The 15,282-nt window shown below is 44.6% G+C and overlaps 1 protein-coding gene across 20 annotated transcripts in view; it reads left to right on the top strand.

Moving 5' to 3' along the window:
• Positions 1 to 15,282, top strand: part of celf5a (cugbp, Elav-like family member 5a) — a 362,637-nt gene that overhangs the window by 307,354 nt on the left and 40,001 nt on the right. For 10 of the 20 annotated variants that reach the window (XM_038999337.1, XM_038999326.1, XM_038999335.1 and 7 more), the window contains 2 exons: positions 7,656 to 7,781; positions 10,308 to 10,387. In XM_038999337.1, coding sequence (XP_038855265.1) covers positions 7,656 to 7,781; positions 10,308 to 10,387 — 206 coding nt within the window. Of the gene's footprint in view, positions 1 to 7,652; positions 7,782 to 10,307; positions 10,388 to 15,282 lie in introns of all 20 variants that reach the window. The other 10 variants (XM_038999336.1, XM_038999325.1, XM_038999327.1 and 7 more) reach the window with 1 other exon arrangement.

Here is a 15,282-nt window from a genome sequence, read left to right as displayed (position 1 = left end):
AACTGTATGTGTGGAGTGCAGAGATGAGGTAGTCATAAAGAAATCATGTTATACACTATTATTGCACACAGAGTGAGTCCATGCAACTTATTATGTGACTTGTTAAGCAAGTGTTTGATCCTGAACTAATGTAGGCTTGCCATACTTATTGACTCAAGACATTTCAGCTTTTCATTTTTTTTATTCATTTGTAAAAGAAATCAACAAACATAATTCCACTTTGACATTATGGGGTATTGTGTGTAGGCCAGTGACAAAAACATCTCAAGTGAATAAATGTTTAATTCAGGCTATAACACAACAAAATGTGGAAAAAGTCAAGGGGTGTGAATACTTTCTGAAGGCACTATATGAGCTGTGTTGGTGTAGTGTCACTATATGAGCTGCGTTGGTGGAGTGTCACTATATGAGCTGTGTTGGTGTAGTGTCACTGAATGAGCTGTGCTGGTGTTGTGTCACTATATGAGCTGTGTTGGTGTAGTGTCACTATATGAGCTGTGTTGGTGTAGTGTCACTATATGAGCTGTGTTGGTGTTGTGTCACTATATGAGCTGTGTTGGTGGAGTGTCACTATATGAGCTGTGTTGGTGGAGTGTCACTATATGAGCTGTGTTGGTGTAGTGTCACTATATGAGCTGTGTTGGTGTAGTGTCACTATATGAGCTGTGTTGGTGGAGTGTCACTATATGAGCTGTGTTGGAGTGTCACTATATGAGCTGTGTTGGTGTTGTGTCACTGAATGAGCTGTGCTGGTGTTGTGTCACTATATGAGCTGTGTTGGTGGAGTGTCACTATATGAGCTGTGTTGGTGTTGTGTCACTGAATGAGCTGTGTTGGTGCAGTGTCACTATATGAGCTGTGTTGGTGTTGTGTCACTATATGAGCTGTGTTGGTGGAGTGTCACTATATGAGCTGTGTTGGTGGAGTGTCACTATATGAGCTGTGTTGGTGTAGTGTCACTATATGAGCTGTGGTGTAGTGTCACTATATGAGCTGTGTTGGTGTAGTGTCACTATATGAGCTGTGTTGGTGTAGTGTCACTATATGAGCTGTGTTGGTGGAGTGTCACTATATGAGCTGTGTTGGTGTTGTGTCACTATATGAGCTGTGTTGGTGTAGTGTCACTGAATGAGCTGTGTTGGTGGAGTGTCACTATATGAGCTGTGTTGGTGTTGTGTCACTATATGAGCTGTGTTGGTGTAGTGTCACTATATGAGCTGTGTTGGTGGAGTGTCACTATATGAGCTGTGTTGGTGGAGTGTCACTATATGAGCTGTGTTGGTGTAGTGTCACTATATGAACTGTGTTGGTGTTGTGTCACTGAATGAGCTGTGTTGGAGTGTCACTATATGAGCTGTGTTGGTGTTGTGTCACTATATGAGCTGTGTTGGTGTAGTGTCACTATATGAGCTGTGTTGGTGTTGTGTCACTATATGAGCTGTGTTGGTGTAGTGTCACTGAATGAGCTGTGTTGGTGGAGTGTCACTATATGAGCTGTGTTGGTGTTGTGTCACTATATGAGCTGTGTTGGTGTAGTGTCACTATATGAGCTGTGTTGGTGTTGTGTCACTATATGAGCTGTGTTGGTGTAGTGTCACTGAATGAGCTGTGTTGGTGGAGTGTCACTATATGAGCTGTGTTGGTGGAGTGTCACTATATGAGCTGTGTTGGTGTAGTGTCACTATATGAGCTGTGTTGGTGTTGTGTCACTATATGAGCTGTGTTGGTGTAGTGTCACTGAATGAGCTGTGTTGGTGGAGTGTCACTATATGAGCTGTGTTGGTGTTGTGTCACTATATGAGCTGTGTTGGTGTAGTGTCACTGAATGAGCTGTGTTGGTGGAGTGTCACTATATGAGCTGTGTTGGTGGAGTGTCACTATATGAGCTGTGTTGGTGGAGTGTCACTATATGAGCTGTGTTGGTGTAGTGTCACTATATGAGCTGTGTTGGTGTTGAGTCACTATATGAGCTGTGTTGGTGTAGTGTCACTGAATGAGCTGTGTTGGTGGAGTGTCACTATATGAGCTGTGTTGGTATTGTGTCACTATATGAGCTGTTGTGTAGTGTCACTATATGAGCTGTGTTGGTGGAGTGTCATTTTATGAGCTGTGTTGGAGTGTCACTATATGAGCTGTGTTGGTGTTGTGTCACTATATGAGCTGTGTTGGTGGAGTGTAACTATATGAGCTGCGTTGGTGGAGTGTCACTGAATGAGCTGTGTTGGTGTAGTGTCCCTATATGAGCTGTGTTGGTGTTGTGTCACTGAATGAGCTGTGCTGGTGTTGTGTCAATATATGAGCTGTGTTGGTGGAGTGTCACTATATGAGCTGTGTTGGTGGAGTGTCACTATATGAGCTGTGTTCGTGTTGTGTCACTATATGAGCTGCGTTGGTGGAGTGTCACTATATGAGCTGTGTTGGAGTGTCACTATTTGAGCTGTGTTGGTGTTGTGTCACTATATGAGCTGTGTTGTTGGAGTGTCACTATATGAGCTGTGTTGGAGTGTCACTATATGAGCTGTGTTGGTGTTGTGTCACTATATGAGCTGTGCTGGTGTTGTGTCACTATATGAGCTGTGTTGGTGGAGTGTCACTATATGAGCTGTGTTGGAGTGTCACTATATGAGCTGTGTTGGTGTTGTGTCACTGAATGAGCTGTGCTGGTGTTGTGTCACTATATGAGCTGTGTTGGTGGAGTGTCACTATATGAGCTGTGTTGGTGTTGTGTCACTGAATGAGCTGTGTTGGTGCAGTGTCACTATATGAGCTGTGTTGGTGTTGTGTCACTATATGAGCTGTGTTGGTGGAGTGTCACTATATGAGCTGTGTTGGTGGAGTGTCACTATATGAGCTGTGTTGGTGTAGTGTCACTATATGAGCTGTGGTGTAGTGTCACTATATGAGCTGTGTTGGTGTAGTGTCACTATATGAGCTGTGTTGGTGTTGAGTCACTATATGAGCTGTGTTGGTGTAGTGTCACTGAATGAGCTGTGTTGGTGGAGTGTCACTATATGAGCTGTGTTGGTGTTGTGTCACTATATGAGCTGTTGTGTAGTGTCACTATATGAGCTATGTTGGTGTAGTGTCACTATATGAGCTGTGTTGGTGTAGTGTCACTATATGAGCTTTGTTGGTGTTGTGTCACTATATGAGCTGTGTTGGTGGAGTGTAACTATATGAGCTGCGTTGGTGGAGTGTCACTGAATGAGCTGTGTTGGTGTAGTGTCCCTATATGAGCTGTGTTGGTGTTGTGTCACTGAATGAGCTGTGCTGGTGTTGTGTCAATATATGAGCTGTGTTGGTGGAGTGTCACTATATGAGCTGTGTTGGTGGAGTGTCACTATATGAGCTGTGTTCGTGTTGTGTCACTATATGAGCTGCGTTGGTGGAGTGTCACTATATGAGCTGTGTTGGAGTGTCACTATTTGAGCTGTGTTGGTGTTGTGTCACTATATGAGCTGTGTTGTTGGAGTGTCACTATATGAGCTGTGTTGGAGTGTCACTATATGAGCTGTGTTGGTGTTGTGTCACTATATGAGCTGTGCTGGTGTTGTGTCACTATATGAGCTGTGTTGGTGGAGTGTCACTATATGAGCTGTGTTGGAGTGTCACTATATGAGCTGTGTTGGTGTTGTGTCACTGAATGAGCTGTGCTGGTGTTGTGTCACTATATGAGCTGTGTTGGTGGAGTGTCACTATATGAGCTGTGTTGGTGTTGTGTCACTGAATGAGCTGTGTTGGTGCAGTGTCACTATATGAGCTGTGTTGGTGTTGTGTCACTATATGAGCTGTGTTGGTGTTGTGTCACTGAATGAGCTGTGTTGGTGGAGTGTCACTATATGAGCTGTGTTGGTGTAGTGTCACTATATGAGCTGTGTTGGTGTTGTGTCACTATATGAGCTGTGTTGGTGTTGTGTCACTGAATGAGCTGTGTTGGTGGAGTGTCACTATATGAGCTGTGTTGGAGTGTCACTATATGAGCTGTGTTGGTGGAGTGTCACTATATGAGCTGTGTTGGTGTAGTGTCACTGAATGAGCTGTGCTGGTGTTGTGTCACTATATGAGCTGTGTTGGAGTGTCATTATATGAGCTGTGTTGGAGTGTCACTATATGAGTTGTGTTGGTGTTGTGTCACTATATGAGCTGTGTTGGTGTAGTGTCACTATATGAGCTGTGTTGGTGTTGTGTCACTATATGAGCTGTGTTGGTGTAGTGTCACTATATGAGCTGTGTTGGTGTTGTGTCACTATATGAGCTGTGGTGTAGTGTCACTATATGAGCTGTGTTGGTGTAGTGTCAGTATATGAGCTGTGTTGGTGTAGTGTCACTATATGAGCTGTGTTGGTGTAGTATTAGGTTACAGTACATGGATTGCAGGTAAATCTGGTCTCAGCTGTGTTCATGGTCATGTGGACGACCAGTTCAGTTGTTAAAAACAACAGCCATAACAGTTATTTGTGGAGTGGCAGTAATCAGTAGCTGTGTTCCCTCTGTGAGACAGCACTAATCCACAAAGCTGCATTATAACAGCCAGTCGATACTGTTAAAAAAGTCCTGAGCACTGGGACATGCATCTTACTGGACTGGCTGAGGAGAGTTTTTGAATAGCAACAATAGCACTCCCTCTTATTCAATGATTTAAGAACAGTATCTCAGAGAGGGTCATCATCAATCTGGGCTCTAAATGGGTGACTAATTTATAAGTGTGTGACAGCTTGAGGGTGCACTGGTGTGAGGGTGTGTGTGTGTTTGTGTGCTGTTTTGGTGTTTGTGTTGCGTGTGGGTGTGTTGTGTGCGTACATGTGAGTTCGTAGTCTACTGTAGATCCACTAAATGATCCTCGCTGTGTGTTGTAGCTAGATGAGTATCAAGTCCCAAGGTGCCGTTTTACTCCAGAGTAGCACAATAATGGCTTGAGAAATAGGTCTCTAAGATGATGTATTTTCATGTGTTGTTAGCTTGTTTTCAAAGCACACTCACTTAGGAGAGGAGCATGCTCTCTATTTCTCAGCAGGAGCTAAAGAACTTGTGTTACACTGCCCTCTAGATACAGCAGCACTGGAGACATTCGTATCCCATCACATTACTTACGCCTGTCTTTCAACCTCCACATCAGGACAATCCAGTGGCATTTCTGATGGAATACAGTGAAAAGCTAACAGCCCAGAATGGGACTCCAATTTGGCCTTTTGGTGCCCTCTGTAACCAACCAATGTTACACACAGATCTGATCTGATATATGGGTCTATTCCTGATGTGCTCTGAGTACCAAAAATATTATTCCATTCAGCTCTAGGTAATTTGCTATTGAGCAGTCTATCAGCGATGGGACAGTTTCAATGTTGTACTTTGAGGCGTGCCACAGGAAGTCTGTTCATGGCTTGAACGGCATAGTACGGAACATATGAAATTCATATAGGTCAGCTGCATACATTAATCCTGCCTTGTCACATTCCCATCATCCATAGAGGGGACATTGCTGTAGGAGTTATGGTCCTGGAAGGGCGCAATGGAGGAGAGGGGAAAGGCAAAGGCGTATGTCTGTGTGTGTACATGCACACTTGTGCATGTGCGAGAGGCTGAAGGAGTGGGTGCAAAGAATTTAATCCCCCTCAAACCCACCCCACCTCCAAATTCATATTCCGCCCCAAACAACAGGAAGAAGCGTCTTGGCCTTTTATTTTCCAGTTCAGGGCTTTCTCTTTTGAAGATAAATGCTCTCCAATCCACCATGACAGGTGTCACATTGGATCGCTTCCATTTTGATACATACCCTCTGATCCTGCCACTAACAATAAAGAGTGTCACGAGGGCCGCTCCTCCCTTGACAGTGCCATGACACTGGTGATTATTTTAAAGGTGCATCATTGGTCGTGCTGAGTCAGGGTGGCGGCCGAGGCTCTGTCTGTGGCAGGGTGGCAGCGACCGGGGCTCTGTCTGTGGCAGGGTGGCAGCGACCGGGGCTCTGTCTGTGGCAGGGTGGCAGCGACCGGGGCTCTGTCTGTGGCAGGGTGGCAGCGACCGGGGCTCTGTCTGTGGCAGGGTGGCAGCGACCGGGGCTCTGTCTGTGGCAAGGTGGCAGCGACCGGGGCTCTGTCTGTGGCAGGGTGGCAGCGACCGGGGCTCTGTCTGTGGCAGGGTGGCAGCGACCGGGGCTCTGTCTGTGGCAGGGTGGCAGCGACCGGGGCTCTGTCTGTGGCAGGGTGGCAGCGACCGGGGCTCTGTCTGTGGCAGGGTGGCAGCGACCGGGGCTCTGTCTGTGGCAGGGTGGCAGCGACCGGGGCTCTGTCTGTGGCAGGGTGGCAGCGACCGGGGCTCTGTCTGTGGCAGGGTGGCAGCGACCGGGGCTCTGTCTGTGGCAGGGTGGCAGCGACCGGGGCGGCTGCATGGGACTAGGCTGGCTGCTGGAGGAGGAATATGGATATCAGTAGGTCCTGCCTGGGTCAGGTCACGCCACAGCACAATAACACACAGTCTCTCTCTCTCTCACGGTCTCTCACAGCCACAGAGGTCACCCTGACATACCGCATTACCACAGACTGGGAATGATGTTGAACTCCAAAGCCCAGAGCCTGGCCCTGGATTCCTCTTCTGCTTGTGTTTGCCTTTGTTACATAGGTGCACTCAAAGTTATAGAAAATCTGTAAAGGGGAGGTTGGGAGTAGTGTTTCTGCCAGTGGGATTTAGTGAGCAAAGCATTAATCATATGAGCAGAACAACAGTAAACATAGCATGTCAGGTCAAGGTAAAGAGAAAGTCCCCCTGCATTGAACAGGACTCAATAGTACAGCGTACCATTTTGAAAAGTCAGCATTATTCACCTTCTCCGTGCCGGAGAGACGTGCCATTGTTCATTGAAGAGCTCTGGAATATTATTTCTGTGGTGATACACTGAAAACACTGGATCAGCAGCAATTAAACATATAGTCTGAGGCAGAGGGAGAGAGGGAGATTGACACATAACAAATAGCCTGTATTCAGTAAAATTGAAGGTCAGCAGTATAGGAGGCAGAAGCAGACATATCCATATAGTGGACTGCCAGGAGCTCCTGGTGTATCTGAAGGACCATACACAGCTGTTTCATCAGCCTGCTGCTTCCTCCCATTCCCCCAAGGTAGGGGCATGGCCGCGCTCTGATAGAACCGAAGGCCTACCCAGGGCTCAAATATGTGAGCAAACCCAATTATCGTTGAAATTAAAATGAGCAAACTTGGCACAGGAACAATACACTGTGACTCAACTCACAGAGCTAAATGGAGCAGACAAATACATTGGTATACAGATGTAGGTTCTTAAATAGATCACTCTTTTGTTGCTGAGAATTTTCCTGCATTGCAGGAAAAGCAAACTTTTAGTATTTGAGTTTTAAAAAGGCTTCTACAGTTTGTAATTTCCACTTTGAAACTTGATTTTCCCTAACGAAAAATATATCAACCCCTACAAATATGGCCATTAATTATAATCCACATAATAATTCTAATTTCCTGTTGCTGCAGGATTATTTTCCTGCTGTATCTAACTGGCTCAAATTAAGATCCTACATCGGTATAACTAAGGAAATATGACATTCTGTTTGCAATACTCATTTAGACTGGTCGCATTGAGAGGTCAGTTTTATTTAACCCTTAATTTGCTTTTCTCTTTGTTTCAGAAGACAGGAAGCTGTTTGTGGGGATGCTGAACAAACAACAGACTGAGGAGGACGTGTACCGCCTCTTTGAGCCCTACGGAGTCATCGAGGAGTGCACCGTCCTAAGAGGTCCTGACGGAAACAGCAAAGGTAGGAATCAATTATATACTGTACATCAGACATTATCTAGGTCACTGTCTTCGACAGTTAGTTTCAGCTGAGAAATCACAGATTCATAATGGCCATTCTTTCTTTTAGTTTTTTAGTAGTAAAAAAACACTCAAAGTAAACAGGTTTCTTTATAGGAGTCATCATGGCTTGTATTATGCTCAGAATGGTCTTCCAGGGTATGTAGGCCTGTAAGGAAACATTCCCATAGATTCCCATAGAACAATAAGAAGGCCGTACTGATGCACTGTATTGTAGCAGGGTCGTTCCACCAATTCAGTGCCTTTTGAGAAGTATTTCACCTAATTTTAACATTCTGTCACAAAGAGCACATGTTCAACTACATAAAAAAACATGTTTTCCCATCTCAAGAGGTTGAATAAAAAAATAAGTGCCTATTACGTGGCAAATAAAGTTACAGGGTTGACCGTAACAGGGTTGACGATTTCATCTTAATTCAGCCATAAATCCCCTTGTCGCAGGGGTAATGGACATATGTTGTGTGTAACAGAAAGTGGCAATTAAATGCAAGCTTCACAAAAAATGTGAAATTGTTAAAACATGTCTAGCCTGTCAATCTATGGGTAACAGGGTTGAAGTGTTATGCTCGGCCCACTCAGTTTTACATCACAAAACACAAAAGAAAATTGCCAAAAATAGTAGAATCACCTGCTTTTACACTATGATTTTACTATTAGATGTTCAATGTTTATTTTTTATTTTTTTATAAGGAATAGTTTCACAATAATAAAACGAGAGTTAAGTTCACATAACAGGGTTGACCTTAAAATGAGGGACAGACGTAAATGAATCACTAATCACATGAAATAAATAATCATCCTCAGAATTGACTTTGTCATAACAACAAAATAACTATAGCTTTACAATGATGGTGAAAACTTTGAGAAATGTTGGGGTTAAAATCTTCCTAGAAGTTTACAGAGGGTGCACGAAGGGACATGTCAAAATGCAGAATTTTGTCACTTTAGCAAGTCTTTATTCATAGAAAAATCGAAATTCTCCATGAGGTCTATAAGGGCATCTCATTTAATATAACAGGCTTTTACAATTCAATATTGGTGAACAATTTCTACCTAAAACATCAAAGGGACGGAATAGGCACTATTTTCATTGAACGACCCAGGCCCCATGGTCTATCCACGCAGGCAACTGGCACACAGTCTAGTAGAAACCAATACCTTCTGACATGCAGTAAATAGCAGTGGGAGCCCTGGTTCTTCATGTCTCTGAAACATAGTCCCATGCCAGTGCTTATGAAAATTGTTGTGGAATGTTGTGGAGGTTGAGGTCCTGGCATTCTGACTCGACAGTCGTACAGAAGTAAAGAGGGAATGGCGGATGTCATAACAATTGCATTGTTCTATGCGAGACACTGGGGCAACTACACTCTTTAAAAAAAATAACCCTTTGAAGTACCCTTGTTGGTTCCAGGTAGAACCCTTTTGGTTCCAATTAGAACTGTTTTGGGTTCCATGTAGAACCCTTTCCACAGAGGGTTCTACATGGAACCCAAAATGGTTCTACCTGGAACCAAAAAGTGTTTTACCTAGAACCAAAAACTGTTCTCCTATGTGGACAGCTGAAGAACCCTTTTGGAAACCTTTTTTAAGAGTGTAGGGGAGGTTAGATTTAGTCTCCGCTATACTCTGTTTGGGTAATGTGAATGAACCGCTCTAAACATCAGTGTCATACAAGTCAGATAATGCAATCCTTTACAAAAACAAAGATTTACACATGTTCATGGATACCTGTCTGTCAACTAACCATTAACTGTCAACTAAGTCACATACATATTTATTTATACAGTATATTATCAGGCTCAACTACATTGTCCAGAGGTAGACAGGAGAAGGGCTTTTGATAAGACCACACTTAAAGACACAGTAATTCTCTAGGTTTACCCCCTGGGTTCCTTCGCTGCAGGTCCTGATCAAACCGGTATTAGTCCCTTAAACATGTTTAGCTTCTTTCGAGGAACTGTAGACTAATGCATAATGACGACTTAAGACAATATGTATTTCACTGGGTCTATATTTAATATGCACAGACAGGCATGTGGTGCTAAATAGCATGCTTTTCTGCTTCAGCAGTGCAATCTGTACAAGAGCCTGCAGCTTGAGCAGCCTGGGGAGGAGCAGCCTGCTGTGCAATGGGAGTTTCTCTGTGCCTCCCTGAAATGTTTTGACGCACTTCTCTTCACAGTGTTTAATAAAGGCACCCTGCCTTTTATTCACTTCCTGTGTGTGTGTGTGTGTGTGTGTGTGTGTGTGTGTGTGTGTGTGTGTGTGTGTGTGTGTGTGTGTGTGTGTGTGTGTGTGTGTGTGTGTGTGTGTGTGTGTGTGTGTGTGTGTGTGTGTGTGTGTGTGTGTGTGTGTGTGTGTGTGCGTGTGTGCGTGTTTGTGCGTGTCGGTACCCTGCCTCTTTCTCACTCCCTATGCGTGTGTGTGTGTGTGTTTGTGTGCCTGTGTGCTTGTGTGTGTTTTCCAGGCTGTGCCTTTGTAAAGTTCTCCACACACGCTGAGGCCCAGTCTGCAATCAGTGCCCTCCATGGCAGCCAGACCATGCCAGTAAGTACACCTCCTACCTTCCTTCCACACAACCACATACAACATTCACAACACGAACAAACAACAACGGCAACTTTACTTTAGATTCTACTGATCAACCTCCAGTTTTTATTGACCATCACAACGTGCAACTGTCCTCATAAATATTCCAGCTTCAACAAGCAAACAGGTACAACCATAAACCTTCTTTAGAATGAAAGGGATTTGTAGTTTTTGCGTGTCTAATTATAGAAAAAATATTGAACATTCATTTTCATCTCTTGGAATGATAATGGGTTGAGCTATCGGTGAAAAATGTTTTGCCATGTTTCCGTTAGACCCTTTAACAAATACAGTAATCCTAGCAGTCACTACTGTAGTGCTGCTAGGTGTGGTTATTATTTGTTTGTGGCCTGTGATTAGGGAAGCCCCTCTAAACCATTGATGCATAGAAACAAAGGGCACTTACTGTGCACTCTAAAGCTGCATTATAGTTATTCTGCGCGCTACGTATTATTCAGTGGGCTGAAGTACACTCAGCCTATACACTCTCTTTGTTGGAGAAACTCCAGGCATGGAGGAGCAGGAGCCTGAACTCTCCCTCTTTCATCATTGTGGCATTAGACCACGTGGTTTTATTATTTACGGTATGGGGGCACAACACGTGCATAAAGAGAGCGCCGCGCTAGCTAACTGTGTCATTAGTTTTGGTGCAACCTTGAGGTCAATATAAGTGCAAATGACTCGGGGACGTGAGGATAGGCTGGAGATAGGCTGGAGATAGGCTGGAGATAGGCTGGAGATAGGCTGGAGATAATCTGGAGATAGGCTGGAGATAGGCTGGAAATAGGCTGGAGATAGGCTGGAGATAAATTGGAGATAATCTGGAGATAGGCTGGAGATAGGCTGGACATCGTGTGTTCTATGATCTGTGGTTTTGGACAGCCACATTGTTTTTCCTTCTCCTCTACTGTATATCTCTGCCTCTCTCCTCCCACTCTTCTCTCTTTCCCGGCCTCCCGGGATAATAGGCAATAGACTTGTTTACTCCACCTTTCACTACATCGGCTGCTGAATGATTCATTTGTGTATGAGCAGCGGGAGGGGCGTGCGGGTGGGAGATAGGAAGAACAGAGGAAGGGATGAAGGAGAGATGGAAAAGCGAGTGAGGAGGAAAATGGACAGGATTTATCCCCTCCTGGTCGGCTAAATTGATTATAGAAATCTTCTCAGCATCTCATCTCCTGTGTCAGAGGTTTTGATGGGCGTGTGTTGGCCCCGGTCGCTCCGTCTCGCCAGGATTAGACAGACAGACAGACAAACAGACAGACAGACAGTGCACCATTAGGCCTTGAGCTGGGCTTGGGATACTCAGAGGACAGTCCTGAATTATCCTACCTGACTACATCTGCATGAACAGCACTGCAATGAGAATGGAACAGCATCGTTACAGGACTTCTAACAGTACATCTATACAGTGTCTTGCAGGCCGTAATCATTAACTATTCCATGTAATGAATGACCCTGTTCTCTCTATTCAAAATTCTCCACATCTAGGGTCTATTTAAAATAGGAAATGTTATAACAAATGAATACCAACTATGTCAAAAAATAATAGGTGTGCAGCCTATACAAGCTATTCCAAAGGCAGAAGTGATCAGTCTAGGAAAAGAGATGGCTATGAATAATTTCTACCCGAGAGCCTAGCTGAATGTAAACACTATAACGAACAGCAGCAGTTTCTTAACAGATAAGCAGCAGATCCCCCAAGCATTGCAGAACACGCACACGCAAGCACACAACCATGCACACACACACACACACACACACACACACACACACACACACACACACACACACACACACACACACACACACACACACACACACACACACACACACACACACACACACACACACACGCTCGGAGGACTTGAGCCGAATACATTTGCGTTTTTCATGTTGGGAGGTGTGAGTGTGTATCTATGTATATGTGTGTGAGAGGGATCTGCGTGAGTACATGTGTGTGGATATGACGTTCAGAGATTGTGTGATTGTATGTGGTCTCTTGTGAATGTGTGTGTATGCTAATGAGCGTGTGTATGTGTGTGTTACTGTTTGAGCATATGAATGTGAGAGAGAATGTGTCTATAGGTGGATGTCTCTAAACCTAAGTGTGTATCTGTGTGCTTGAGTGTATGAGTCTATCTATCCATCTATATGTATGTGTGTGTAAGTGTGTGTAAATGTATGAAAGTGTGTGTGAGTGTGTGTGAGTGTGTCAGAAGCAGGAGTGGAATGGGGTTGTGGGAGGTGATGACGGGTCAGATGTGAGACCCTGACAGGCTCTCCCTTCCATTCCACGCACGCATGCCCCTGCCCCGGGGCTCAGACGACCTCACATAGCTCAACACGTCGCACAATTAAACATTTAAACGCTGGAGCTATAAAGCACATTGCTGGGATTCAGGAAGAAGGTTTCTGGGGGAATGTCCCGGGACGAAATAACAGGGTCAGAACCAGAGAGCCCGGTTCTTCTCCATTTGAGCTTAGGAAAGGTAAGGATTGGTTCAACTTTAGACTGTGATGGAAACACTGTTGCTATCTGACAGTGGAGGCTTCTGATGGGAGGACGGCTCATAATAATGGCCCGGAACGGAGCAAATGGAATGGCATCAAACACCTGGACACCATGTGTTTGATGTATTTGATACCATTCCCCTCATTCCGCTCCAGTCAATCCCATGACTCCATTCTCCCAATTACGGTGCCACCAACCTCCTGTGCTATCTGCCAGACAAGGAGATATGCTGAGAGGAGATAGTCAAAGCCCACAGCTGAGTGTGAACTCACTTTCATTTGTTTATTCACATCATAGAATGAGAGCCAGTGTCAGGGTAATAAAATTACTAGTTTAATGTTAGTAGGTTACTTCACATGGATGAGATATCTATGTTCCTCACATTAAACAATTGCTTAATATTTATTATTCCTAGTGTCACTTTCCAAGCAATTGACATTCTAATCAGAGCCTAATGGATTACACTAATTTGTTATTTTACTAACCAAGCACTAAACACACAGTGTGTCTTAATTCATTCTCAGTGGTTACTTAGTGCATAGTAATGGGATTCAGGCTATCATAATGATCATTTAAACATGAAACAGAACAATAGAAAGTTTAATAATGAACTCACTAAACTACTTCCTGTCAATAGCGGCTGTGTATTCCTGTTTGAGACAGTTGAGTAGGAACTAGGAACCTTTGTTCTAGTAACTAAGCCACTGTGTGACTAAACCAAAGAGACAGGGACACCGCTAAGGCACTCGCCATGTGACACTTGAGTCCGTTACAGGTTGCAGCTGCTTATGTAAGATGACGACATGCACAGGATAATTCAACCGTATTCCCTTATTCTGAAGTTTTGCACAGAGACGGATGTGTAACGTTAAAGCAATTTTGCAGCTTTATGTGGACCATTCACACAAGGGGTGTGCTGTGTGTGCAGCTTGGAAAGGAACCAATTGGGCCCTGGCTGCAAAGGGAGTACTCATAAAGACAGACGACTTTTCATTGAATCTCAGTCCTTTTTCTCCTCTTTTCCTGTCTAAGAACAGCTGCCTGTGTTATTCCCACAGTTTTACTCCCTTTCCTGAACCTGCTCTAGATGCTCTGAGCCGGTGGGGATTCAGCCTCACACTTGGAAGCTTAAAATTTAATGAGACTTTTACTTCATAGTTTATCCACCTCACTGCTTTGTACTGTGGCGAGAGAGATTCTGCACCGTGATATCTTGACAGGCCCAATGAAATAAATTGGGTAGATAAACAAACATGGGAATGGACATGGAAGTAACAGGCCATTCTAACAAGATGTTGGCATCTAAAGAGAAGGGCTTTTGTGATGACTTACCCGAAATAAAGACCTCGGTGCCTGGAGCGGCTGTCATCTCCGCAGAGAGGAGAGAGAGGGGGTTAGTGAAGCATCATCAGGACATGTTTAACCTCTTCACCTTTCGTATTAGAGGCTGAGAGTGTGGCGCAGTGGCGCGATGGCTGCTAATAAATCCACTGTAAGTCTCCCAGGGACTCTGAAGCTCCTGGAGGTCATGTAGCAGTCTAAAGGTGCCGAGGCTCTGCCGGAGCCATGGGTTCACACAGAATCCACCCTGATCAATACAATATATCTGGGAGAGCCAACAGCAGGGCAGAGACACAGACTGATAGGATAGAAGAGTACAGAAAAGGAGACAGACTAGGATCTGCATTGGCATTGCACTCACACACTGAATCCACAATTAACCACACTTCCATAAGTGAGCACACTCCAGACGGCAGGACAGGACAGGAAGAAGGCTGGGGCTGCAGCATCCTCCCTCTACCTAGCTCTCAGACAACTTAATACCATCAGATTATATATTCCAGCCCTCCCCAAGAACCTGGGAGCCTCAGCAGGAGAAGAAGCACACCAGACCAGCTCGGCCTTTAATAGCTTTTTTAGTGCTGTGGAGTAAAATTTTCACTGTTTACCACTGCTGCACATTTCTGTATTCGAGTCCTGCATCCCTGCTCCCAGACTTGCTTATAGTTATACCCCATAATAATGTTAATGGAACAGATAGTAAAACTGGTACAGACACAAAACAAGGCCCTTCTACCGGTATGACTGGGATGTGTAACCTTGTACTGACTCTCACGACAGAGTGTGGACTGTGGGTCTGGAGAGGAGAGGAGATGAGGGGGAGGATGAGTGTGTGTGCTCTATTACAGTGTTGTTTTACCCTCATCCTACTACCTAGGAGTGCATGCACTTCATTGTTTAGTCATACAGTGCACTTAATGAGCAGGGGCCTAATGTGGTGCCGGTGGCGAGGAGAGGAGAGGCAGGCAGCTTTGTGAGGCTGTGCACTTATGGC

The sequence above is a fragment of the Salvelinus namaycush genome, chromosome 8 (assembly GCF_016432855.1).
Source record: "Salvelinus namaycush isolate Seneca chromosome 8, SaNama_1.0, whole genome shotgun sequence".
In the NCBI taxonomy this organism is placed as follows: Eukaryota; Metazoa; Chordata; class Actinopteri; order Salmoniformes; family Salmonidae; genus Salvelinus; species Salvelinus namaycush.
This window is presented reverse-complemented; position numbering and strand designations above follow the sequence as displayed.